The sequence below is a fragment of the Dipteris shenzhenensis genome, chromosome 33 (genome assembly GCF_047967505.1).
Source record: "Dipteris shenzhenensis isolate YYH24624 ecotype China chromosome 33, Dip_SZ_1.0, whole genome shotgun sequence".
NCBI lineage: Eukaryota > Viridiplantae > Streptophyta > Polypodiopsida > Gleicheniales > Dipteridaceae > Dipteris > Dipteris shenzhenensis.
This window is the reverse complement of record NC_141628.1, coordinates 10,494,129-10,519,824: the sequence shown is the minus strand read 5'-3', so window position 1 is coordinate 10,519,824 and position 25,696 is coordinate 10,494,129. Positions and strand designations below refer to the sequence as shown.

General features: G+C 44.5%; 1 protein-coding gene across 4 annotated transcripts in view; it reads right to left on the bottom strand.

Moving 5' to 3' along the window:
• The window catches only part of LOC147879671 (E3 ubiquitin-protein ligase RKP), a 76,517-nt gene extending 53,027 nt beyond the window's left edge, over nt 1-23,490 (bottom strand). For all 4 annotated transcript variants that reach the window (XM_087372096.1, XM_087372097.1, XM_087372098.1 and 1 more), the window contains exons 1-4: nt 21,202-23,490; nt 14,797-15,666; nt 13,301-13,464; nt 6,781-6,919 (exon numbers count right to left, since the gene is read on the bottom strand). In XM_087372096.1, coding sequence (XP_087228222.1) covers nt 6,781-6,919; nt 13,301-13,464; nt 14,797-15,666; nt 21,202-22,791 — 2,763 coding nt within the window. In that variant the 5' untranslated portion in view covers nt 22,792-23,490. The remainder of the gene's footprint in view (nt 1-6,780; nt 6,920-13,300; nt 13,465-14,796; nt 15,667-21,201) is intronic.
• Between the last annotated feature and the right edge of the window lie 2,206 nt (nt 23,491-25,696).

The window sequence follows — 25,696 nt, the reverse complement described above, 5'->3', positions numbered from 1 at the left end:
GGAGGATTGACCTCCAACAAGATAGACCGTCGACTTGTAAGAAAATGTAATATTATCTGTGGGTAAGAGTGATCCTTTATGAGAGGGTGTACAAGCATAGGTATCGTATAATTAAGGAGTATCCCTCTTTAGAAGAGACTGTATCTCTTCCATAGAAAGCTCTCTTGTGAAGGGCTCAATGTCTCATAAAAAAGACAAAACAAAAGGTTATAAGACGATTCAAAAACATCATAACATTCCTCCCCCCCATTTAAAAGAAGACTTTGGTGGATAAGGTGAACCTCTGATGTCGAGGTCCCTACTCTAACTATGAGCCTCATGATCTATATCTCTAACTACAGAAATCTAATATAAAGAGGACAATGGAAGCTGATATAAGAAAAGTATGATCTGACTCATGTCTAAGAACCCCTAGACATACAAGTAACGTCTGTGCAAGACCAAAAAGATCTATGGGACCAATAAGTAGCTTGTACATCAGATCTCCAAAATGGGAATGCATGAAGTAGTTCCACCATTATTATAAAGTAACTATTTTCTAATGGTAACATAATATGGTTTTCATTGCATCTGTTAGTCTTTAGGCTTAGATTTTGAATTCCCGAATAAATGCTTTCCCTTCTCTCAGCCCATTTGCCCTCCTTCCTGGCTTATTGGTGAGCTCCATGGCTTTTTATTTAAGCAAGGTCTGAGTGAGTTCTTATGATATCCAGATTATAGTGCCCTTTATTTTGTGAGTTTGCCTCAAAATCTCTACCTTTGCTGCCCTGTTTCTACAAATGGTTTGAGCATGTGACTCCTTTGATAAGACCCCACATATGTTTCTGCAAATGTTTCTATTAATGATTTGAGCATGTGACCGCTTTGATAAGACCCCACATATGTCATCATACTCCCATTCAGCATTGGGTATTTCTCTATGAGGCTGTTGAGCTTATCTTCTGTAGGCTCACGGAAGCAAAAGGATGCACAAGAGTGGAGCACGAAGTGGAAGCCGTCACATCAACTAGAACAATGAAGAGAACCCTAGGACCTAGTGTCCTAGTGGTACCACTAGTACTAGGTGTCATAAGACACTAAAAGTACTAGGTGACCTAAGTGCCAATAACTAAAGCTACATGGCACATACCAGGGCCCAGAGGGCATCAATACAACCGGGAGAAGATGGCCTACAAACCCCCCTTCATGGTACGGACTGGAGTATTCTGGAAACATCTCCAAATACCTCGTTTTTTCTGGTCATGGTGGCACATGTTCATCCAAAAGAATATAGCCACCTATGAATGTACAAGGTATGTCAGATCATTTAACAAAGGGAACCAAGTGTAAAGCCTGTCGAAAAACTTCGAACTTGGGACGAGGAAGTGCCTTTGTAAACATATCTGCTATGTTGTCCTCTGTGGGAAGGTAGGACAACTCTATGTCTCTTGCTGACAACCGCTCTCGAACATAATGATAGTGAACTTCAATGTACTTGGTACGCACATGAAACACTGGATTACGTGCAACGGCCAAAGCACTCTAGCTGTCAGTGTAGACCATAGTGGAGGATGTCTGGCGAATACCAAGATCTGTAAGTAACTGTCGAAGCCAGACACACTCTACTGTAGCGGTGAAGGCTACCCTGTACTCAGCCTCACAGCTGGATGTGGCAACTGTTGGTTGCTTCTTGCTAAGCCAAGAGATACATGAACTGCCAAGCAAAAAACAACTGCCGGTATATGACACTCTGGTGTCGGAACAACCTGCCCAATCACTATCCGTATAAGCATGCATGGTAAGTGAACCCTGATCACCATAGAAGAGGGCTAAATCCTAAGTGCCTCTGACATATCTGAAGACTCTCTTCACTGCCTACCAATGCTGTGAACTGGGCATGTGCATCAACCTACTGAGCTGGGATACTGCATAGTGTAAGTCAGGTCTAGTGTGGCATAAGTAAATGAGACATCCAACAGCCTGCTGGTAAAGAGTGATATCACAAGGTGGGTTCCCATCATGAGCTGAAAATTTGAAGCCAGGGTCCACTAGAGTACAGATTGGCTTGCAATCCTCAAATTAAAAACGATCAAGGAGCTGTCCAATATACTTGAACTGTGACATCATGATACCCCCCCTCAACATGAGCAAACTGAATGCCCAAATAATATTGCAGTTGTCCCATGTCTGACATTTCAAAAGCTTGCTGCAAATCAGCCTTGAAAGCTGCAATATGCTGAGTATCAGGGCCCGTGATCAGCATGTCATCCACATATAAAATCAGCACTAAAAAATCAGATCCACTCCCACGGACATAAAGAGTGGGCTCTGTGGGGCTATTCTAAAAACCAAGGGACAGTAAGTGTACATGAGTTTTAGCATACCATGCCCTAGGTGCCTACTTCAAACCATAAAGGGCTTTTCTCAGCCGGCATACCTTGTTTTGAGAGCCAACAACCTCAAAGCCAGGAGGTTGTGTCACATGAACTTCTTCCTGCAGATCCCCATGAAGAAAGGCAGTCTTGATGTCAAGCTGGTGCACTTGCCAATGGTGACGGGCTGCAATGGCAATCATACATCTAATAGTAGTAATCCGGGAAGTGGGAGCAAAGGTCTCCTCAAAATCAATGCCTTGTTGTTGGGCATACCCTTTTGCAACAAGATGGGCTTTGTGTCGATCTATGTTGCCATCAGATTTCCTTTTTAATTTGTAGACCCACCGGGTACCAATGGCATGCTTGTCGGGAGGGAAATCTACTAATTCCCATGTGTCATTTTTGGCAATAGATTGTAGCTCAGCTCTCATTGCATCCATCCACTCTTGGCTGTCCAAAGCATCTTTATGGCACAAAGGCTCTTCATTGCAAGCTGTAGCAAGGAGTGCAAACTCAAGAAAGTAACCATGCATCTTTCTATTCCCTGATCTTGTCCGGGCAGCAAGAGGTTGATCTTGTTTGCTGTCCCTCAATGTGTCAAGAAGCCATCTGGGAACTTGCCGTTGCTGTCTATTGACAGCTCTTTCTTCAATCACTGCATCATGAATAGTGGGATCATTTTGTGCTGGAAGAGGAATCTGCAAATCAGCATGGGGTGCCGGCTGATCATTGCTTGTTGGAGGGCCTGCAGGAGGCTCATGTTGCTGGTCAAAGTCTCCCTCTGAGGGAAGCTCAGGTAACCAAGAGTCAAAGGCATCAAACATGTCAACTTCTGGCTTAGCTTTGCAGTCCACAAAAGGAGAAGCCGAATGTTCAGCAAAGATTACATCTCTACTGACAATAATCTTCCCAGTATTTGGTTGATACAACCGGTACCCTCTGCTCTCCTGGCTGTAACCAATAAATATGCATTTGATTGCCTTATCATCAAACTTATGTCTCAGCTGAGATGGTACATGAACATATGCAAGAGACCCAAAAACTCTCATGTGTGAAAGTGAAGGCTTCCTGCCTTTCCATGCTTCATAAGGTATAACAGTCCTCAATGCCCTTGTAGGTCATCTATTCAGCACATAGTTGGCACACATCACTGCATCAAGCCAAAATTTATGCCTTAAGCATGCATCTGGCCATCTCCATAGTGGACCTGTTCTTCCTTTTAGAAATAGGATTCTGCTGAGAAGTGTAAGGAGTAGTGCATGAGTGAACAATGCCCCGTGAAGACAAAAATGAATCAAACTCCGTTGACATATACTCTCCCCCCCTATCTGTGTTGAGGGTGACAAGCTTACATCCTGATTCATGAGAACACTTCAGATTTGGCTTTTAAAGCATATACCCAGCAATATCTTGTGAAGTCATCAATTAGAGTCATGAAATATTTGTACCCCCCAATGGCATTTGTCCTCATTGGGCCACAGACATCACTGTGCACTAGCTGCAATTTCCTTTGTGAGAATTTAGGACAATTCTTTTGAAAAGGAAACCAATGCATCTTACCCAAAAGACAACCCTCACACACATGTTTGGAAACTGTGTGAGTTTGAGGTACATCATTTGCCATGCCCTATGAATGTAACTTGGCAAGAGCTCTATAATCGAGATGACCCATTCTCTCATGCCAAAGATGAGTTTCAGCAAGCTGTGAATCTGAAATAGCAAATGCTTCAATAGAAAGTGCAGCTGAGTGATAATCAAGGTGATAAAGCCCCTTTTGCAAAGTGCCAGTGAGAACTATGGCATTGTCATCACGAAGATCATATACTAAGCACCAGTATCCATCAAATGTCACTCTAAAACCTGAAGTGGCAATGGCTGAAATTGAAATCAAGTTGACTTCAATTCCAGGCACAAAAAGAACATTTGTCAGAGTGACAGGATGGCTTGAAATGGATGTGAGCTGCACATCTTCAATTTCTTTTACAACATAGGAAGCATTATTAGCACATGTGACAGTCCCCCCTCAAGGTGCATTAGCTAAGGAATGAAACAACTGTCTACAAGAGGTGACGTGCTTGGAAGCACCACTATCAAAATACCAAGACTAAGCATCATTAGCAGTAAAGAATGCATCAACTTTGGAGGGATCAAAGGAGCAATGGACAGCCCATGCCCAATCATCCTAGAGAGCATTTGCATGTGAGGCATCTGTTGGCTCATGGGATTCAATTGCATGTGAGGCATTTACTGTCAATCCTGCTTTCTTCTTCTCCGAAGCAATGCGCTTCCTGCATTCTGAAATTTCATGCCCTGGCTTGCGACAATAATTGCATCTTTTCTTCTTCGACTTATCTGCTGTATTTTGAGATACATTGGAGGAATTGCCTCTGTTAGGCGCATATTTAGGCTTGCCCATAGGCTTGAAAGCCTTGCCTTTTCCTATCTGCTGTGAAGCAAATGCATGATCAGGAATAGTAGCTTGCCTATTAGCACGACTTTGCTCTTCCTCCAAAGCAAAGTGACTAACTGATCAAAGGAGTAGTGGTCTGGATTACCCATAGCCACTAGTCGAAGGGTTGTAGCAAACCCTTGATATGTATCTGGTAGCCCATTCAATGTGGTACTGACAAGCTGAGAATTTGGCACCATCTCATCAATATTGGCAAGTTGTTCCATGAGGTCCTTGACCTTTGTCAAGTATGCATCCATAGAGTCACCTTCATTCATGCTAACTTCCTGCAATTGCCTTCTTAAATATGCAACACATGCCTCATTGCAAATCTGATAAAGAGAAGCCAATTTGTCCCAAGCATCCTTTTCTGTCCTGCATGACCAGATGTGTGGACTAATGATTCTCTTGCATGATAAAGCAATACAGGAATGTGCATTTGCATCTCTTGCATCCCATCTTGTTTGTTCCTGAGTTGGAGGAGCAGCAACAGGGGTGCTAGACGATAAAGCATCAGGAGGAGTACCCTCTGCAGAGGGACCAGCATTAGGGGCAGCCACTGTAGCATTGGCTGGCCTCAGATCAACCCCAGAAACAATGTTCCAAAAATGTCTTGCAACAACAATATGTTTCATGAGATAAGACCACATCGGATAGTTGGTGCCATCCAACTTATCATCTTCACGAAGAATGCCAAATAGATAGCCTCAAGGCTTGCAACTGCAAAAAAAAAAAGGACTTGCTGTCCAAATCTGGAAAAGCCCCAAGTCCTAGTGGTACCACTAGTACTAAGTGTCATAAGACACTAAAAGTACTAGGTGACCTAAGTGCCAATAACTAAAGCTACATGGCACATACCAGGGCCCAGAGGGCATCGATACGACCGGGAGAAGATGGCCTACATCTTCTGCATGACCTCCAATATGTCATCCATCTAATAGCCCCCCAATACACATAACCACTGCATTGTTACGTTCCATGATCTCATTTGTCCACTTTATCTGAGTGCTGGTTTTTCCTAAACATTAAACAAGCCGAGGTGTAAGGAGCGACGTAGTACTACCTCTTGGAAAACTTCTTGCTTGCCCATACCTTCACATTCATAGACTTTCTTTTCCATTGCAGCAAGTCACAACTTGAGTTAATCTCCTATTGTAGCTGAAAGATCTGCTCTTCTGATCCTAAAACGCTTATAGGACTGTTACAGTGTCTCCGGTATGTCTTCTCAAAGGGGAAAACTGTAGAAGCGCAGGAAATGGTGGAGTAAGAGTGTTTGCCTGTTGGGGTTGAGACAGTAAGGACCTTGCTTCTTATTCGCCCTTCTCACATACCCCGTGGCTGAAACTAACCTCTGACTTAGGCCAACGGTTCAGCGAGGTTAGTTAGGCCAACGGTTCAGCCCAACTCAGGGTTCATGATTACACCCTGTGGCTTGTTCAGACCTACAATGACTACGACAAATCTACGACAACAACAAACCTACATCTTACGAAACAATTTCCTTCAACTAAGAAAATATATGAGTACCTACTCTAGAAAGAAAGCACCTAAATTTTAAAACATTAGCAGTTTGAACACTGGTTTTAACCAGCTGCCATGATATTTAAATAATACAGTTCGGCTTGAATCAATGTCACTAAAACAATGAGAACTAGAACAGAGCTAACGTCCATTGCAGTTAGCTATAACAGGCCGTAACAAAGATAATTTTTCAAGGCTTCCTTGTTAAATCTTCTGAAAACAACATATCTTCTGAATAACCATTGACACATTTAGCAGAATCTGAGACAAACATTAATCCTGCCTAAATCAGTTATAGCCCTTTCAACAACGAATAACGTGGACATAAATTCAAACAGAAACTGCTTTTATTCAATAAAAAATATAAATGCCTATTTTAAAAATACAGGAGATAACACATCAATTTTGCAGGTGGATTACAACACACACAACATTTGACAAGAATTTATTACCTACCAAGGTTTCCACATAGTACTCCGGGACATAGCCAAAAATTGCATCCCTGTCACTAAGCACTAACAGTAGTTGAACAATCCACATGCATGTAGCAAACATACCCCTCTGCTTCCACTTTGAAAACAAAGATACACGGTACCTACAAAAACCTTACATCGTGAGAATTGATGCATTGAAAAAGGTTGCAATACACCTCCAGCAAATAAACATACAGCTCTGTGAAATCATGTTCTATTGATGATACTCGTTTTCTTTCAATCTTTTGACTCTCTCACCCCTGCAAAAATGAGAATTAATTTGGTTCAAAGACCCAGGACCCAGGTATGGCCATCACACCTAATCACAGGTCACAACAGGCACATGCATGGTAAAAAAAGTTAACCCCCATCAATCAAATTTTCAGTTACTCCTCCCAAAATCCATATGTTATACATCTACTCAAGAGCATAGTTACACTCGAGAAACAAGACTCGTCAACTATCACAACATTATTTGATGACAGGTAATATCAATGCAGGGCCAAAAAATTAATATGGCTCACGTCACTCACGTGGACATCCCTTTTCATAGCCTTAAAACTTGGTTCGCTCCATTTACAGTATAGCAATCCCCAAGACAGCAGCTCTATGAGGCTATGTTTGGGTATTTGATGGCTCAGCTTTCCATATTGATCCTTGCGGCTCATATTGTGGACGATGTGAAAGCCATTGGCTTATGTGTGAGGGAAGTGGCTGGCTTTGTGTAAGATTACTCTACACACTGAGCAAGTAAACATTGGAGATTTTGAAGGTTTTCTTTGTTTTTTGAAGGCTTTTAGATCAATGCTTTCAAACCACAAGTTACAAAATCAAATAAGTTTCCAATGAGTGACACACAAGGGAAATACTCAAAAATTTAAGTAGAAAAGCAAAAGGCTAAGAAAGGATTGCTATAGCAAAGTAGAAAATAATTTCGTGAGCCATAGAACAAAAAATGCAACTGTAAAGTGTAAAAATGTTAGAGAATAGGAGGGAATGAATCACTCAAACCTCCACCCAAGATCTCTCCAACTCTTACACACACTCAACTCAGATAGATGATCACAGATGCAATAAACACTCACTCAGAAATAACTTGGACGGAGAGAGAGAGAGAGTATATTCATCCACCGGATGGTGGGCAGAAAAAACAGCTCACAGGGACCAATACAAAATACAGCAAAGTGCTGGAGAATACTGAAGGACTCTCTCTCTCACAAACTGCTCCAGAACTGAGTGCACAGCACAGCCTTGGAAGGAGGCTTTCAGTCTTGCACTGGACACTGGAAACAATGAAGGAGTGGGCCTTTTCAGGCACTGCCCAGGCCCCTTGAGTTGACCGACCAGCAGGGTCGGTACCCTGTCTGGTGGCCGACCAGGTGGGCCCTAGAAAACCGACCAGGGTTGGCCCTGGTCAGTGGCCCTGGTTGGGCCGACTTGGCCTGCCACAGGCCCCTATTTAAGGGTGCCCTTTGCAGCCAGTCTGCGCAGCTGCAGAAGCCTCCAAGTGAGGCCTAAGGCCCCTTATATTCCTGCTGTTGCAGGCAGCAACCAGCCCATGTGCTGGTTGCCTATGATGCCGACGTGAGTCTCTCTCTTTCCCCAGCCCTCCTACCTCTACTACCCCTTGTCCCCTCAAATCGGGGGCTCACAGGTGGGCACAGTGAGTTTCTAACACCCCCCCTCAATGTCACAACTGTGGGCCAATCCCCATGCGTTTGATGAGGTGCACCATCTGTTCTCGAGGGAGTGCCTTCGTGAAGAGGTCGGACAAGTTATCGGCAGTCGGGCAGTACATGAGCTCGATCATGTCGTCGATGATGAGTTCTCGGACAAAGTGGTAATGAACTTTGATGTGCTTGGTCCGCGCATGGTACACTGGATTCTTGGCAATGGCTATGCAGCTCTGATTGTCGCACATTAGCACTGTTGCGTCCTCCTGACACACCTCCATGTCCTCCAGAATCCACCTCAACCACAGTGTCTCACAGGCTACTGTACACACGGCTCTGTACTCTGCCTCTGTAGATGAAAGGGCCACTGTGGGTTGCTTCTTACTCAGCCAAGAGATGGCACCAAATGCAAGTAAGAAGCAATACCCTGTTGTTGATCTTCTGGTGTCAGCATCACCCGCCCAATCACTATCACAGAACCCGCCTAGTTCGATGCCTTTGATGTAGGTGATCCCGTAGGTGCAAGTACCCTTTAGATACCTCAACATCCGTAAACCTGCATCCCAATGACTCTTCCTGGGAGAAGCAGAGAACTGGCATAATAGCCCAACTGCATAACAAATATCAAGTCGAGTATTGGTAAGGTAAAGCAAGCTTCCTACCAATCGTCGGTACAAAGGAGTATCGACTGGCTGAGATGTAACACTTAGCTTGAGCCCGACCTCCATGGGAGTTACTGCTGTCCTGCAATCATCCATCTGGAATCTCTTCAGAAGTTCTCTGCAATATTTCTCCTGTGAAATGAAGATCCTGTCTTTGGCCTGCTTTACTTCTATCCCAAGGAAGTAGTGTAATAACCCAAGGTCAGTCATCTCAAACTCAGACATGAGTAGCTCCTTGACCTAAGAAATCTTCTTGACATGGTCACCTGTCAAGATAAGATCATCAACATAGAGGATGAGTACCAATCGCAACCCCTTCTCAATGAACAAGTAAAGGTTTGCCTCAGAAGGACTCGGACTTAGCCCTATCTTCTGAAAGAATACATCAATCCTTTGGTACCAAGCTCTGGGGGCCTGTTTCAGCCCGTATAACGCCTTTTTCAACCTGAAGACCTTTAATGGGGACCCTGGATCTTGAAAGCCCGGTGGCTGCTCCACGTATACCTCCTCCTCCAGGGTTCCATTAAGGAATGCGGACTTCACATCCATCTGAAAAATGGGCCACTGGAATTGGGCAGCAACGGCAATCACTGTCCAGATAGTAACCATGCGAGCTGTGGGAGCAAAAGTTTCATCAAAATCCATGCCTTCAGTTTGAGCAAAACCTTTGACCACTAACCTTGCTTTATACTTATCCAAGCTGCCGTCTGATTTGTATTTAAGTTTGTATACCCACTTAGTGCCGATGACCTTCCGTCGCGGGGGCCTGGCCACTAAGTCCCAGGTATTGTTCTTCAGGATAGCATCCATCTCTGCCTGCATGGCAGCTTGCCATTCTGGATTGTCCTTCGCCTCCTCGAAGGTCCTTGGCTCGTCAAGCTAAGCCACCAACGCAAAATTCATGGATGGGGTCTTTTGAAGACGTTGAGACCGACGCAATCCGGAACTGCTACTCTCAGGTAATTCGGTGACCCGAGACTCTTCCAATGTCCTTAGGTACCATTGGGGCAACCTTTTCTGCTTCTCATTGGGAGGAGGAACTGGAACTGCTTCTGGAACATCCTGCTCTTCCTCAGTATCTTGTGGAACATCAGCTTCTGATTTCGCCACCTCTTGGATGGTCAACCTGGGGCAGGGTGGGTTTGGGGGTTGAATAATCTCCTCCTCCTCAATCTGAGGCTCCTCCCAGGGTTCAGGTTCCTTTTCCTCTAAGACAACATCCTGACTGATAAGGATCTGCTTCTTTACAAAGGTCGAAGAGTCGATAGGCCTTGGATTCTTCGCTATACCCAACAAAGATACATTTTCTGCTCCGGGAATCAAGCTTGGTTCTGTCTTCCTTGTGCACATGCACCCATGCGTTAGAACCAAAAATGCGAAGATGAGTGATAGAGGGCTTCTTACCATAAAATGCCTCATATGGAGTCTTGTCCTTGACGGCCTTCGTCTTGGTCCTGTTGAGAATGTGTACGGCTGTATTGATAGCTTCACTCCAATAGGCTTTAGAAAGGTTCCTCCCTCGGAGCATAGCAAGCCCTGTCTCTGTGGTGGTTCTATGCTTCCTCTCGGCTACCCCGTTTTGCTAAGAAGTATGTCCTGTGGTGAGTTGTCGCTTGATCCCATGCTTGCGACAAAATGTGTTGAACTCATTTGAGGTGAATTCTCCCCCCCCTATCTGTGCGGAACGTCTTGACATCCTCCCTTGTCTCTGGCCTTCTAGTCCTTGAACTTCTCGAAAGCCTGTGACTTTTTAGCCAAACAATATACTCAGGTCATTCTACTGAAATCATCCACAAAGAGAAGTGAGTACCTGGATCCTGTCCACGATGCTGTAGACATTGGGCCACAAATGTCGGCATGAACCAACTGAAGTGGTTTGCTGGCCCGAAACGAGGCCTCTTGTGGGAACTTATCCCTGTGCTGCTTGCCTTCTAGACAAGTCCTACAGACATCATCCTTGCCTGTAATTGGTGGAAGTCCATCCACCATCTTCGACTTTGACATTTCAGCCAAGATTCCATAGCTGACATGACCGAAGCGCTCATGCCAAAGTTTGGACTTTCCGTTGTCTTCATGAACCAACATTGCACTGAGGCGGTACAATCCGTTCTCTTCAACTCCTTGAGCCACCATCTGTCCATTTGCTTTGGATGTCACGGTGACCTTGCCATCTTGAAAGAGAACTGCCATTTTGTTTTTGTCCATCTAGACAAGTCCTACAGACATCATCCTTGCCTGTAATTGGTGAAGTCCATCCACCATCTTCGACTTTGACATTTCAGCCAAGATTCCATAGCTGACATGACCGAAGCGCTCATGCCAAAGTTTGGACTTTCCGTTGTCTTCATGAACCAACGTTGCACTGAGGCGGTACAATCTGTTCTCTTCAACTCCTTGAGCCACCGTCTGTCCATTTGCTTTGGATGTCACGGTGACCTTGCCATCTTGAAAGAGAACTGCCATTTTGTTTTTGTCCATCTGACTTACAGACAGTAAGTTCTTGCAAAGGTTGGGTACATAAAGTACTCTAGAGATATCCTTCTCCTCACCCACGGTTGTAATGAAAGGAATGCTACGGATGCCCTTCACAGGACACGTTCGGCTATCCCCGACAAAAGTTTTGGAATCCAAGTGTGTACTTTCCATGGTTTTGAACCAAGTCCTTCTGTTGGACATGTGCTTGGAAGCACCGCTGTCAACATACCAACCCTCTTTACCTTCACTGACTGCATATGCTGAACAATGTTCACTGATTAAAAACAATTGTCCAGTCGTCACATTGGCAGAATCATTCTTACGCTCTTCTTTGTTCCTGGCTTCTCTCTTCCGTTTCTGATCTGCCTTCTTTCGGCATTCTTTGGCGGAGTGGCTAAGCTTTTCACAGTAATAGCACTTCATTTTCTTCTTGCGGTCAGCGTCCTCTGACTTCTTGAACTCCTTTGGCTTGCGGTCAGCGTCCTCTGACTCTCTGTCTAGAAGGCCACTAATGCCTTCTCGTCGGTTTGCGTAAAGAGTTTCTCTCGAGCCTCCTCTTGAAGCAGGAGTGGGCCAAGCTCCTCAAAGGTAATTGGCTTAGTCCGTTGACCCACAGTGACCGTAGTCACAAAACTTTTGAAACTCCGTGGCAACTCGTGGAGTGTGAGCAACGCCAATTGACTCGAGTCCACCTTCTGACCAACCGCTGCGAGCTGGTCCCGCACGACTTACACCTTTGTCAGATGGTCATGCACACTATCACCCTCATTCATATCAAGATTATAAAGCTGATGCTGAAGAGTAATGAAATAAATTTTGTCAATTCAGTACTTTCAAAACAATTAGTGGTGGATTGGAAGCCGTGGTGCTTGGTAGTTTTATGCAAAAAGGCTTATTCCTGAGCTCTAATAGACATGAGCGATTATTGTGGCCGACACAAAAATACTAGAGACCTGCCAATAACTTTTGCTAGTGGTTGGGCATGGAAGATTCTATCTGACCTTGCTAGAAGTAAGACATTCCTAAAGACTTAGGCATGTGGAGGTGGTTTATTTTAAGAGCGGTGGATTTTCAAATTTCAATAGTCGTGTTGAGTGAAGTCATGCGGAAACCAACTAGCCTCTAAACTCCGTAGCGCCACTATGCCTTGTCCTCTCTTTTGTGCTTGGAAGAGTTCATACTTTTCTCATGCACCTCAAAAGCGCCAAACCATTTAGCTAAAGATGTACCTTAAAAACACCAAGGTTGATGTAAAGGCAAAACCCTCACACATCTGGTAGCTTCTAGTTGCAAACCAATTCATAATTCACCGCACAAGCAAACAAAGAGGTTTTGGCATGAGAGGAAAGAACGAAATGACAATAGGATCACACCTCTTAAGAAGAAGTTAACATACTCAACATTTACAACCTCTTTTGTTTAGTCATCTTCCACATTTTGGAACCGAAAGAAAGCCCATAAATATTTACTAACAATTTCACAAATGCACCAAGCCAATGTATGCTTACAGCCATAGGAAACCATAACCTAGAAATAGCAAATCAAAATGCTGATATCACTGCCTTGTCAAATGCAATTCACCAAACTCGGTTAACCCAGACTTACAACAGCAATTAGGATATTAAAGACTAATACTTACCCATCACAAAGCAAACCAAATAATAATAATCAACAGTTTATGTCATACACCTACCAAGTGCTTTGCCTCACACAATCAATCAGATCTTCTCTGTATACAGCCCTTGCCTCCTTTAATCGCTTCAAGAGGTCACTTGATGTCTTTTCCGTGCGGATCTGCCTATCCGTATCATCAAGTTGTGTAATGGACTGTACTTGATGTTGCATGTAATAGGATGCCTGCCAACACACATTTTAAAAAGCGCACTTTTGTAAACCTAGACTCAATCACAATCAAAAAACGCATCCACACGCAATTGATTCTCTTCAAAAAAATATAGTAAAAATTTTGCATCCTCGGACATCGAGGCTCCTTGCTTCCAACCCCTCTCAAACCCCCCCCCCCCCCCCAAAAAAGACAATTGCTTCGCCCTCTTATATTCTTTTTCCCATTGCTTCCCTCCCCTTGTGCACGCTAAATATTCCGCTCCCCCTGGCTACAATTTCCCACCCTTCATTGCTTTTTCTGCTCTTCCCTCCCCTATCCCCCTTTCTTCTACCCATCCCCTCTTATTTTTCTTCTCCTCCCTCGCCATTGCTTCTTTTCACCCCTCCCTTTGCTCGTCCCTCTCTCCCCTATTCGATAACATGGTAAACCAACCATGGCATGTGGTCAAACCAATCCTCCAAGTGCAATCGAATCACCATGCATTATGCCTGCAAGATCATATTAGATTGATTTAGGATCACAATAGAAGAAGCTAGCGAACTCGCCTTTCAAACATAGGCTCAAGACCTTGAACCACCCCTCAAGCCTACGATTTGGATCATCTTGAACAAGGTCGCTTCGTATAATAAGAACATATATCCTGTACTCTAGGCCCTCACCCATAAGGTTAACATCTGCTCTTGAGACAGATCCTCCCCGCAGTTGATCCAAGACAATATACTTTGGGAAAATGTCTCCCAGAAAACACCCATCTCAAACCCTTGGTCTATATTGCCAGATAAACAACCCCACCATCCACTAGCATGTGTTACCATGCATACCTAATTGTGCCACATGGCTATAGATAGCATGTAGGCCACATGGTGGCAAGAGACCAATCCTACAGGTCACAACTAAGATAGTCACAACCTACAATCCCAACTGTCCTAGCTGCCCTAGCTGTCCTAGCTATCCATAGAGTACCAACTGCCACAATTACAACCACCCCGTCAGGTGAGCTGAGGTTTATATATATCTAGATGAATCCAGGAACATGCCCAAACTCATCCTCTAAAAACACAACATAGTGCAGTTTCAATCTCATGATAGTCAGTCATAAGGTTGAAAACCATGTCCTAGCCTTCACAAGACGCAGTAATCCAAAGGCCTGACACACAGGAACGAAAAAGCATACTGGCACTTTGTTTCCTCTTTCCCCATTTCTGTTGGGCAGGATAAATTATTTATATTATGAAACACCTCAAGTTCTGATTACACCTGGTTCCTGTTTCCCATTTCTCCTTCCCCATGCAGCATATGCTTCAAGAATAATCAGTGCAAATATTAGCAAAGGAAAAGTTTACCTGCTTGAAGTTGGGAGCCACACCTAAGTGGTATAGCAACACCATGGTATCCAATAACTCTTCTTCCCGAACAGCATCAAAGAGAAAATAATTAGAATTCATTTTATTTAGAGTGGAAAATGGCATGCTCCTGGAGCCAGAATCAGCCCTGCCACTTGAGCTAGGTTTTGCGTCATCATCATCAATGCAGCTCCTCCTCCCATGGTCAGGCCTTGCAGCTGTCCCACTTTCACTGACACTATTCACATGTATATTGAAGCATTTACTAAGAACTCTGGCCGATCCCTTAGCACAGGTGTTTGGGCTTGAAGACACTCCAGAGCAACAACAGGGTTTTTGTTTTCCAAGATGTGTGATGCTCTTTTCACCGTCTTCCATACAGCCCTCTTCCCATTCAATATCTTCATAATCTTCTGGGGCCAGAACGTTTGCCTTGGAAAGGTGACTGAAGGTTCCACCAAGCCTTGCGAAATCATTAGCATGAGGATCAGAATCCAAGAACAACCGCACCTTAAAACCTCTTTTACCACCCCTGTGCAAAAATCCAGCCATGTCATCCTGTTCCCTTCCAACAGCTTTGGAATTGATTGAACCCAAACCCTCTGATAGAAACCGGAGTAACACCGTGTATGCCGTCACAAGCACAGAATTATCTGACAGGCCAGGTGGAGGCATATTTCTTGCAGCCCCTTTGTTCTTGCTAACCAGATGTCTCAGAAAGGACATAAAAACTGAACCTGATGGATGCGTCGAGCTTAACTTTGGAACTGACCCCGGTACAGATGAATCAGAATCAGTTCCCACAGAGGTCTCCATGGATGGAACGAACTCCAAAAGGTAATGAGACAGCTCCCACTGCAGCTCCTCCACCTGACCACAGCAAGATACTTAGTACGAGATCTCAGACAAGACTTTAATGGGACAGCACTCAAACTAAGTCAAATGCAACAAGCAATAGATAAACCTGAAGTCCAAACAGCTTTGGTGAGAAATAAATATAATCAAGATGTACAGAAACATCTGGCATTATACTGAACTGAACAACATCCCTTGTTCGAACGTTGATATATAAATATCATAGAAAGGCCCAGGTTATTCCCAGGCTTGTAGTGGCATGCGGTCCTGGCTTCACAAATCTCCACTTGCAATGATTTCAACCATACAGTTTTTAATTTAATAAAGGAAAAACGAACAAGGCAAGTGGGGGAAGTGGGGCGGGAGGGCGGGGGTCCTGTCTATATCCAATGTCCTCTTCATAGTAAGAGTTAGATGTCTCATCTTTCCCTTATATTTCTGCCAATTCTGTTATTTCTGCTATTCGAGTTTCTCTGATTTCGTCCAAAACTACCTACTGCTAGTAGTTAGTAGTACAAGTCCTGTCACAGTGACTCCCTGATTCTCCCTGTGTGCAGGAATTTTACATTGCAAGCCTACATCTGACGCGGCTGGAAAAGCAAAGTGACAGCAATCTGCAGTTTGGATACACCAAACTCATCCATATGCACTTCATTCTGGTCGCCCTAATCTCTAGAAGCTGCTCCTAGAGTTTGGTGGTGATCGGAGCTCAAACAAAGGAGCTGTGAACAGATTCGACTGGCACGGACTTCTGCATTTGCTGTGATCTGCAGTTATACAGCTCTGATTTGCATCAGCCTTGTTACACCTTGTTGCCCAACTACATGGATGGTGCTGACTGAGTGCGCTGGAGTTTGAAGAGAGAGCCTATAGCCAGCGCAGGACAGAAATAAAGTGTTCTGATTCTTCTCGCAATTCAGGTGCACTCTTACTGATTTCTACTCCTGTTTGGCTCATTGATTCCTTCTCTGCCTAGTAATTCCGTAATCAATCAGGAATTTTCAAATTTCTCCCCAAAAACTTGACCTATGAACTAGGGCAGAATCTATATTCTGCAGTTTTGGAATTGTTCTATGCTTGTATATTTCCTGAGCTCACACAGTGTGGTGTGGGGTGTGGAATCACAAACTTCTTAAACTTATGTGCATAGATGTGCAAGCCAGTAAATAGACAATGATCAGAGACAAATATAGAAGCAACACTTTATATTTCTGTCCGTCCACAAAGTAGGACAGGATACAATACCAAAAGGTTCTCCTACTAGATGTCAAGCACTTCTAGATCTCTGAGCCCGCGTGCTCCACCTCGAGTGTATGTAGACTCTCTGTCTAGAGTGTTCTTCTCAACCTTGCTGCCCTGAATGTCAGCCTAGGTAGGCTGCCCTCCAAGCTCAGCCTGCAGCTCTTCCTTCTCTCCTGGTCTCCGGGAATACGCTCCAAGAGTAGGTCTCCTGCTGCTCCTGACTGCTTGTGAGTGGCTGCTCCAAAAGATGTATTATGAGGCCAAATGCCTCCTCTTTTATAGGCCCAAGGGGCCCTGAAATGGACTGACCAGTAGGGACGATTTTTAGGTCTGTTTGGGCCGACCAGTCTGCCCCCCCCCCAGTCTGTAAAACCGACCTGGTTGGGGCTTTTCTTCAGATCCGCCTGGCCACGTGGCAGCCCGCCATAGGCCCAGGCTCTCTGCTCACCTGCTGGCCCTGTTCCCGACCTGTTGCAGGCTCCATACAAGGTCCAAAGGCCCTGCCATGCAGGCGCCTTTGGCCACTGCAGATTCCGCCATCTGTCAGGCTTCCAGCAGCCCTGTTCTCCATCCCAACAAGCCTCCGTACAGTCCCATACAGTGGGGCCGTACCCTGCTGATGTCATCATGCCCTTCACAGGGCCCTGTTGCAGGCCGTATGCCTGCTCATTAGTTCCGTCTTGCCAGGCCAGATCCCGGGCTTCATATGAAGCCCCCGCCATCTTTCCTACACAAGGTCTCTTGTGCTGTCCACATGACAGCTCATGTGCTGCCCATGTGGCAGCCCCATTCTCTGCCCATGTGGCAGTCTATACATCCCTAGGTCCACCTCCCCCATGCTCTCCTCATATGGGGGCTTACAGATGGGGAGGTGACCATTCTAACAAGGGGGGGGAGGGGGCTGGGAGGGAACTGGGGAGCGGAGAGAACTGGGGTGGCAAGGTGTACAGGATTACATCATGGGATCTCCTGCCTTCAAGTCGCAGATTTCTGAACCTAATCATGCCAGTAGCATACCATTCCCACTTCCTCAACCCATACAAGAGACACACAGGCCCCTTCCACATACCATCAGTACGATTTCGATCACCCTCTAGACAACATCTTTGGTAGTTATCTCGCCACTCATAGATGACAAGCCAAATATCGATGTCAAAGCCCTCCTCGTTTCCAATTCTGTTCAGGTAGCAGCCCAGCAGTCCTTCACCTGGACAGTCAAAACACAGGAAAGCCACTTGAAGGGTCCGCAACCTGGAACAGTCGATATGAGGACGAGTGCAAGCGCTTAGGCAACGCTGGCCTCTAAGACCAAAAAAGACACCCGGAAAAGAATCGTGCCGAAGAAGTATTTAGTGCAGCATAAGAAACCCTAGGTTTCTTATCCATCATGAAGAAGACTCTTGAGTATACTGCATTATAGTAACTCCAAAGAATTTTGGGTGATGCTCCTGGAAAGGAGGCCACACTGTCCCCTCCAATGCCCTGAGTCTTTAGAAAGCTACATTCCTAACCAACCCATGCCCGACCTGGACGACATATTGGTGGCACAAATCAATAGCAATTGCAGTTTCTATGCAAAGCTTGAAAATAGTACCAGAACATTAGATGAAAATTGCAATTTGTTTCCAATATGAGGTCTCCATCTCAAGCAATCAAAGATTCGCCTAGCACAATGATTTTGCACAAGGATAGCTGCAATTTACATGGATTTATTGACCACAAGGTATCGATCTTGTGCAAGAAGGACAAAGCAATTTTCAAAGATTCGAACCAAATCACTTGCACCGTGAGCAGAACGTTGATTGTAAGAAACCTACTAGTAGAAGCAATTCTAGGGACTTGAGACAAATACTTGGAATACCAAAGTAGACTCAACACAATGCCCCAAAGAGTGTGGGCTTCATTAAAGTACAAGGCATGTGTTGGTCAGGAAACGGGCAGTGTATTGCACACACAACAATCAGCCCATGTGGGTAAACAATTTTTGTTGTAGGGCCTAAACTAATGATGACTTAGCCTTTGAGGGTTTTTTCCCTTACTGAGGATTGCTTTGTGGAGGGATTTGAAACGCTAGAGCTAGCTAGTAGACGAACACTTGATTTGGTTAAGCTAAAATTGCATATGCTTTTTGTGAAAAAGCAAGATTAACTTTTGATTTTCAACATGCTTGGGTGACTTGCTTTCTGTTCTAAATTTACCATCAGGTTCCCTCTTGGCCTCATGCACTTCCTGGAAGTATTATAAAGCTTAAGGGAGGCAATTCGCCTTTCATCGAGCAATTATAAAGGATCAGGGAAGTGTTATACCTAAGGGTCAGGAGGCAATTCGCCTTTCATAAAGCAATTAGCACTTTTGTAAATAAATTTCCAAATTATCCCAAGCTAATAGTTTATCAGCCTATAGCCTCTTCAAAGCTTACGACACTAGAGCTTGCCATTAGCCCCTTGTTGGAATATGAATGGTCACCTCCCCACTTGTATGATTTTAAGTTGTGAGCCCTCAAGTGAGGTGTGCATCAGGGGGGTGGACCAGAGAAAGAAGAGAAGCATGGGGCTGTCATGGGCTGTCATGTGAGCAGCACTTCTGGGAACATACCTGGGAGTCAAGGTGGGCATCAAATGAAGCTGGACAGTACAGATGGCGATGCACTTGTGGCATGGATCTGGCCTGACAGAGGCAGATCTGGAGCAGCACAGCAAGGGGGAAATCCGGGTGAAAGGCGCCTGCATGGAGGGACTGGGGGCAGGTATACGGCCTGCAACAGGGCCCTGGCAGATGGCGCAATAATGGCAGGGGGCAGGCAGCAACTGGGTCGGCCATCAGACCTGCTCGGTTAGGGTTGGTTGGAGCCAGCCAACCAAGGCAGAGGATGGACAGACCATAGGGTCTGGGCCCTGCATGGAAAAGAGGGCCTTAAGGCCCGGTTTTGAGAGCCCCATTGGGGTGGTTTTTATCAGCAGCAAAGTCGGCCAGGGAGGGGCTGATTGCATTTCCCCTTCTCCTGGTCAGTTATTTTGGGCAGACCTTGCACATACACATGAATATTGTGAAGTTCACACACTTGATGAAGCATTGATTCCATAGTGAAACACTTCGGCGTGTAATTCCTGGGCTAACTATCAGTCGTCTGCTGCAGGATACCCTGTGTGTGAGAGTTCACTTTTCTAACACCCTATGGTGGGCATTTGACTTACACTCTCTACACCTTGCACTCCACATGCAGAAAGGATAGGAGGACTCTCACAAGCCATCTAAGTATCAGGATGCCTTTAAAAGACCCATTCTCCAAAATGCTTACATAAAAGCAACACATTGTGTTGCAAGGTCTAGAGAACGCTTAAAATCTGATGATTACAGTGATAGCTTGTACAAGTAAAATGCCCCATATGCCTATACTTCACAAAGCCACACGTAGGTGGCACAATGCCGCTCAAAATGTTAAGTTAGCCCTGGACATCGCCATCTCTAGGTTAGACTATTCCTATATCCCAGATCCATCCAGGTCCTAACTTCAATTGGCCTTAACCCTGCTTAGAGTCTCATTGGGAATGTAATATTCCCCCTTGAAACAAATTTCTACTGGCGGCAGAAAATCAAGGCAAGAGATGTAATCATTGAATGTGTTCTCCTAACCCCCAATTCCCAGATGTAATTCCTAAACACAATCTTTATTACCCTCTGAACAAAGTATTACAAGAAGTATAAATCTGGAACCCACGGAGCAAAGTCAAAATCAATTCATCTTTGAGCCTACTTACTCTCTAATCCCAAGTTGGGTAAAACATTTTATAGCAACCTCACTGAAATTTCCTAATCCTTTACAGATCAACGATGACCACTGGGATTATTCACAAGGCTCCAATCAAGTACTCAAGATACCTAGGTATTGCCATCGTTGACCATCATGAATACTTCTAAAACACACACCTCCCATCCTGGTCTTTCTGGTTGACTTCGAGTTTTCAACAAAGGACACACAACCACCATGTCACAGTCTACAGACAAATATCACTACATGTGAAGTCCAAATCATATGTATTAACCAGGTCAATCTCTAGCAAACTTTCAGACTATCCTCAGTCGAGCTCTCAACTACTACTTTTTAATTAACTCAAAAAAATTACTCCACTTTTGGAAAACAGCATAAAGTATCATCATAATCAAGATTGACCTTGGTCATCAGACAAAAAAGACAACTTTTTGAAAGGGCAGAAAAATTTATTTCTTCCTTTTAACTTTCTGGTTTTTGGAATCTGCAACAACAAAAGGAAAGTATCAGACAGTCCCAACGCAAGAGGATAAGCCCACCTTCCCAATCATGTTTGACAATGCCAAAGCAGTCTGTCTCATATTATTCTCAGAACATGAGTCCTCCCGTGAGCCAGGCCACCAAACGGTTGGCATCAATGTTTCGAGGTCATACTTGTTTGGTCCTTTTCGCGACAGCAAGCCTTCTAAGCACACCTCAAACCCTTCCGAGCGCCACCAGTGCATCAAGATGTCCTTCCTATGCAGAAAGTGACATGCCAAAGCCAGATACGGATATGAACCTGTAAATGGACACTCCATGAGGATGATAGGAGATGTTCTGCACCCAAATGCGAGTGCTTCCATAACATGGAAAATGCAAGCACTGGTGCTTCCCTTGTCCAAGAATGATAGTACAAGATCCAATGCCTTATCTGTACTTTGGGCATCGTGTGGTGGTTGAAACCTATAAACTTCCATCAAAAACGGAACAAAAGCCCCCCAAGTCACATACTCTGCTCGAATTCTTGACACAGACGTAGTGAGAACCTCACTCTCTATAGAGAGCAAGCTTGCAAATGGCCTGCAAATCTCTCTTTCAAGGAGAGCAGAATCTTCTCCAAGTGGTTTCAACCTTCTCAATCTTTCAACAGGAGACATGGCAGCAACCACCTCCCTGCTATCCAGTTGCACAAGTCGTTGCAGGCATCCTAAAAGATACTGAGCTCTGCTCAACGCAGGAACTAAAAGCTCACCATCCTTTATTACTGGAGGAGCTTGTATGGGTTTAAAGCCTTCCACTGGATACTTAAAAGGCCTTCCACCAAAATTAAGATCGCATCTCTCACCCTGAGACAAGGAGATGGCAGGATAGTATGGCAGCCTAGGCTCTGCATTTCCTACCTCTGTAAATGCAATGCCGAGGGAGGTACCATTTCTCAAGAACGAGATCTCACCTAAGTCTAAATCAATGCAGCAGCCAATCACATCTCCAGGAACCCACGGCTGGCCATACGGATGCCAAGAAACACTCCATTTTCTGACCCTTCTTCCATCATATGCATAAGAATCTGTTGAGTCACCTACACCTTCTTCTCGTGTGAAATTACAAGAGCGGGTGGCCCATCCTAGCTGTTGGATACCAGCAGTCTCGAGAGTCACTTCGTACAACCATTTCCCCTTGGAAACACAAGCATTAGCCTGCACACTGCTGAACATAGCCTGACTTTCCACAACCAAGGCTCCTCGCATAAACTTGATGTCTCCCACTGCACTCTTTTCATCCATGAAGACTGTAGAATCGCCTGACTCCACATTCATAAAAGAAATGCCATCCCTGTAGGAGCAAGCTGTATCATTTTCAATATCCCAAAGACTGCTCAGCCTCGTTTGTAAATATAGCTTGACGCTGTCCTCGTCTATGTTATCCCCCACTGTGAAAGCCGACCCCTGGCCTGAAGCCACATCCAACACGTGACAAATCGTTTGTTCCAGAAGTGACGCTCTGCTTTTCTCACGGGCACAGCCTACTGTGGTTACGAATTCCCCATTGCCCGTATCGTCTTCAAGAAGTACAGATAGACCTGCAGGATGCCCCCTTGGGCATGGCTCCCTGCCGAACCAATCCCTCATATTTGTCGCTTTTGCCATACCTACATGTTGAGCGGCTCTAACACCAGTACAAATATTCTATTACATCAAAATGTCATGGGAAATGCTACATTTAGTGACAGCCTGATTGCTCCCTTCCATGGATAGGAACCTAGCAATAGGAATCGATTATTCAGCAATCCGCCATGGAGATTTTTCAAAAGGGAATCGATTCACGTTTTATATCTGGAAACTGATTCTGGAAGAGGCGCGATCAAATCTCCAACGTAACAGCCAGGCTTTCGGAGCATTGAATAATAGGAGCAATCCGTTTGCACTTAGATCCCCGGATTGAATCGGAAACCCCCGGGGGTCGAATGAGAAATCACCGATCCAAGACACGAGGCGGAGGGGACGGGAAGCCCCTCGGCTTGTCGTCAATCAAAACCCCAGACGATAAGACCCGAAAATCGTTGCCAAAATCAAGCGGAAAACGCCACGAAGAAGCCAGGGGGGGAACGCAACCTGCGAGGTTGTAGCGGTGGCCGTCTGCTGAAAGGGGGGGTAGCAAATGCAAGCGAATCTGAACGGGGGGAGGCGAGAGATGGCTCGAAATGCGCAGGAGGAAAGGGAGAAGAGGATGGAAGGGGGAGAGGAGGGGAAAAGTGGGGGAATTGGGAAGAAATCGAGCGAGAAAGGATGGGATTGGCGATGGCGATGGCGAGCTTGCAGAGGTGTTTGTGTTGTGCAGTGGCTACCTCTTCGTCTTCAAAACGATGCTCCGCCTTTCTGAGCCTAATCCGAGTTTTTAACTCCTAATCCCTCCCTTAATCGCTTTTTACTCTGCCCATAAACCCGGCATTACTCCCTCGATTCGCGTTTACCCTTCTTCTATATCCGGCATTTGCATTTTAACCCCTACCACCCATTCAACCCCGGGTGCAACCCACCCTAGTTTATTCCTTTCTAAGCTTAACAACCCTCAGTTGTTGTTCTCTCAGACGAAGCGTCGGACGTCCATTGCCATTGGATGCCTTGTTCGACCAACGCACAAAGGTGAGCTTTATGACACACGGCCGTGTTTCAAGAGAAATCTATTGGGTTCCTGAAACTCTACTCACCCTTCCATCCACTCACATTCTTTGCCATGTAACCTCGCCACCGGGTGACGTGAATGCGGGGGAAAATCTGTTTGGTTCTTGAAACTCCACCATCGTGTTCATCCAATCACATTCTTTGCCATATAACATGGCCATCGGCGGGTTGTGTGAACAGCACAGCAAACAACCATCTTTAAAGCTTAGCTATGATGCACCTTACCTAAAAATGATAGCTTACCCTTGGCCTTGACAAATGCTAAACCCCCAACACCCGAGACAAGCTAATACTATTTTCATGGCACTGCTTCTCAAATATGTGCCCCTAAAAAACTTTTAATGAAAAATCCTAATAATTAGTGGTGTCCCCATGAAAATTTGATAAATTAAGCTAAGATATAAGGGTGCCCAAATCATTGGTTTACAATTAACCTAAGTTAGTTCCCCCAAAAAAATTTAATGCAGCTGCTCCCACCCCCTATCGCTTTATCGTTCAATTTTCTCTAAATTGAAAACCCTATCGCTTTATCTTTCAATTTCCTCTCCTAAGTTAATTTACCAAGAGCCCACCACGCTCCCTTCCATCCCCATACACTTTTCTCAGTAACTTTTTCTCCAAGTGCCCTCCAATCAATACCCTTGAATTCAACTTTCTTGTGGCATCCTCAATGCACTTATGCAACACGTTTCTCCCATTTTCCCTTCGTGCTCACCCATCCCAGTTCTACCTCGTCATTGTCACCAACTTGCTCCACTCATAAGTCCCCTCTCTTTCCTTACCAACTCTTGCTCACTTTTCCCTTTCAAAGTCCCCTCTCCAAATTTGCTTGTGCTTAATACTTACCAAGTTCACATGCATGCAATCACCTTCTTCATCACCCCACTTGCTCCCTTTTTCCCTCTTCTAACCTTAGATTCTCCCTCATGCATGACTTCCTTGATTCTCATGATGTTGCATAAATCCAAGCAAGATGCTTCTTTCTCTTGTCACCTTTGGAAATAAATGCTTTTTTTTTTGTTATAAAAATTGCAAATTTACAATATTATAGGCTCTTTATCCAAAAGTTGAGGATGATTGGATTCATTAAACGCTTTCGTTGCAAATGGTTGTTTTTTTGGATGTATCTTTTTTTAAAATGAAATATTTTGAGGACATAAGACCTAGAACGTTTTTTTCCCCCAAGAAAAAAGGATGTTACAATGTACTTACAAATGTGATTTGATGATCTTGTACTTATATAAAGAACCAATCACCTGTTGTGCATAATAGAAGTTAATACTCAAACTGTGCAATGTTTGCAACCTACTATGTAAATAGATTGCAACAATGCTCTAAATTTGAGCACATTATAAATTAAGAGAAAAGGCAAGCATTTTCAAGCCCACATAAACTTTCATATATAACAAAATTAACAAAACGAAAGAACCTGTCACATCATGGGAAATTGAAAATGTCATCAAGATGCCTCTTATGTCTAAAGGAAGTTTTTATATATTATCAACCTTCTGTAAGCATGTGCAACATAAAACCGTATCATTTTTCAAACCCTAACGCATTGTCCACATTTAACCACCATGCCCTACGTTCTTCAAGAGATTTCACTCTCTCGTGCTTTGCACCCAATTAGGCCACACATCTTGGCTTTTTATTAAAACTTTATTTCATTTCTATGCAACAAAAAGGTTTGTGAATGATATCTCATCACCATGGTAGGCAGCTTAATAAGTCTATACCCTTGTCTCTTACTTCTTTGCATATATGATAGAATTTCTATTTGATACGTGAGATGGTCATCATTATTTCATGTGGTTTTATTATGAGCACCTAGGATTCTCCACTTGAAAGGAAGGACTTTACCAAATTTGCA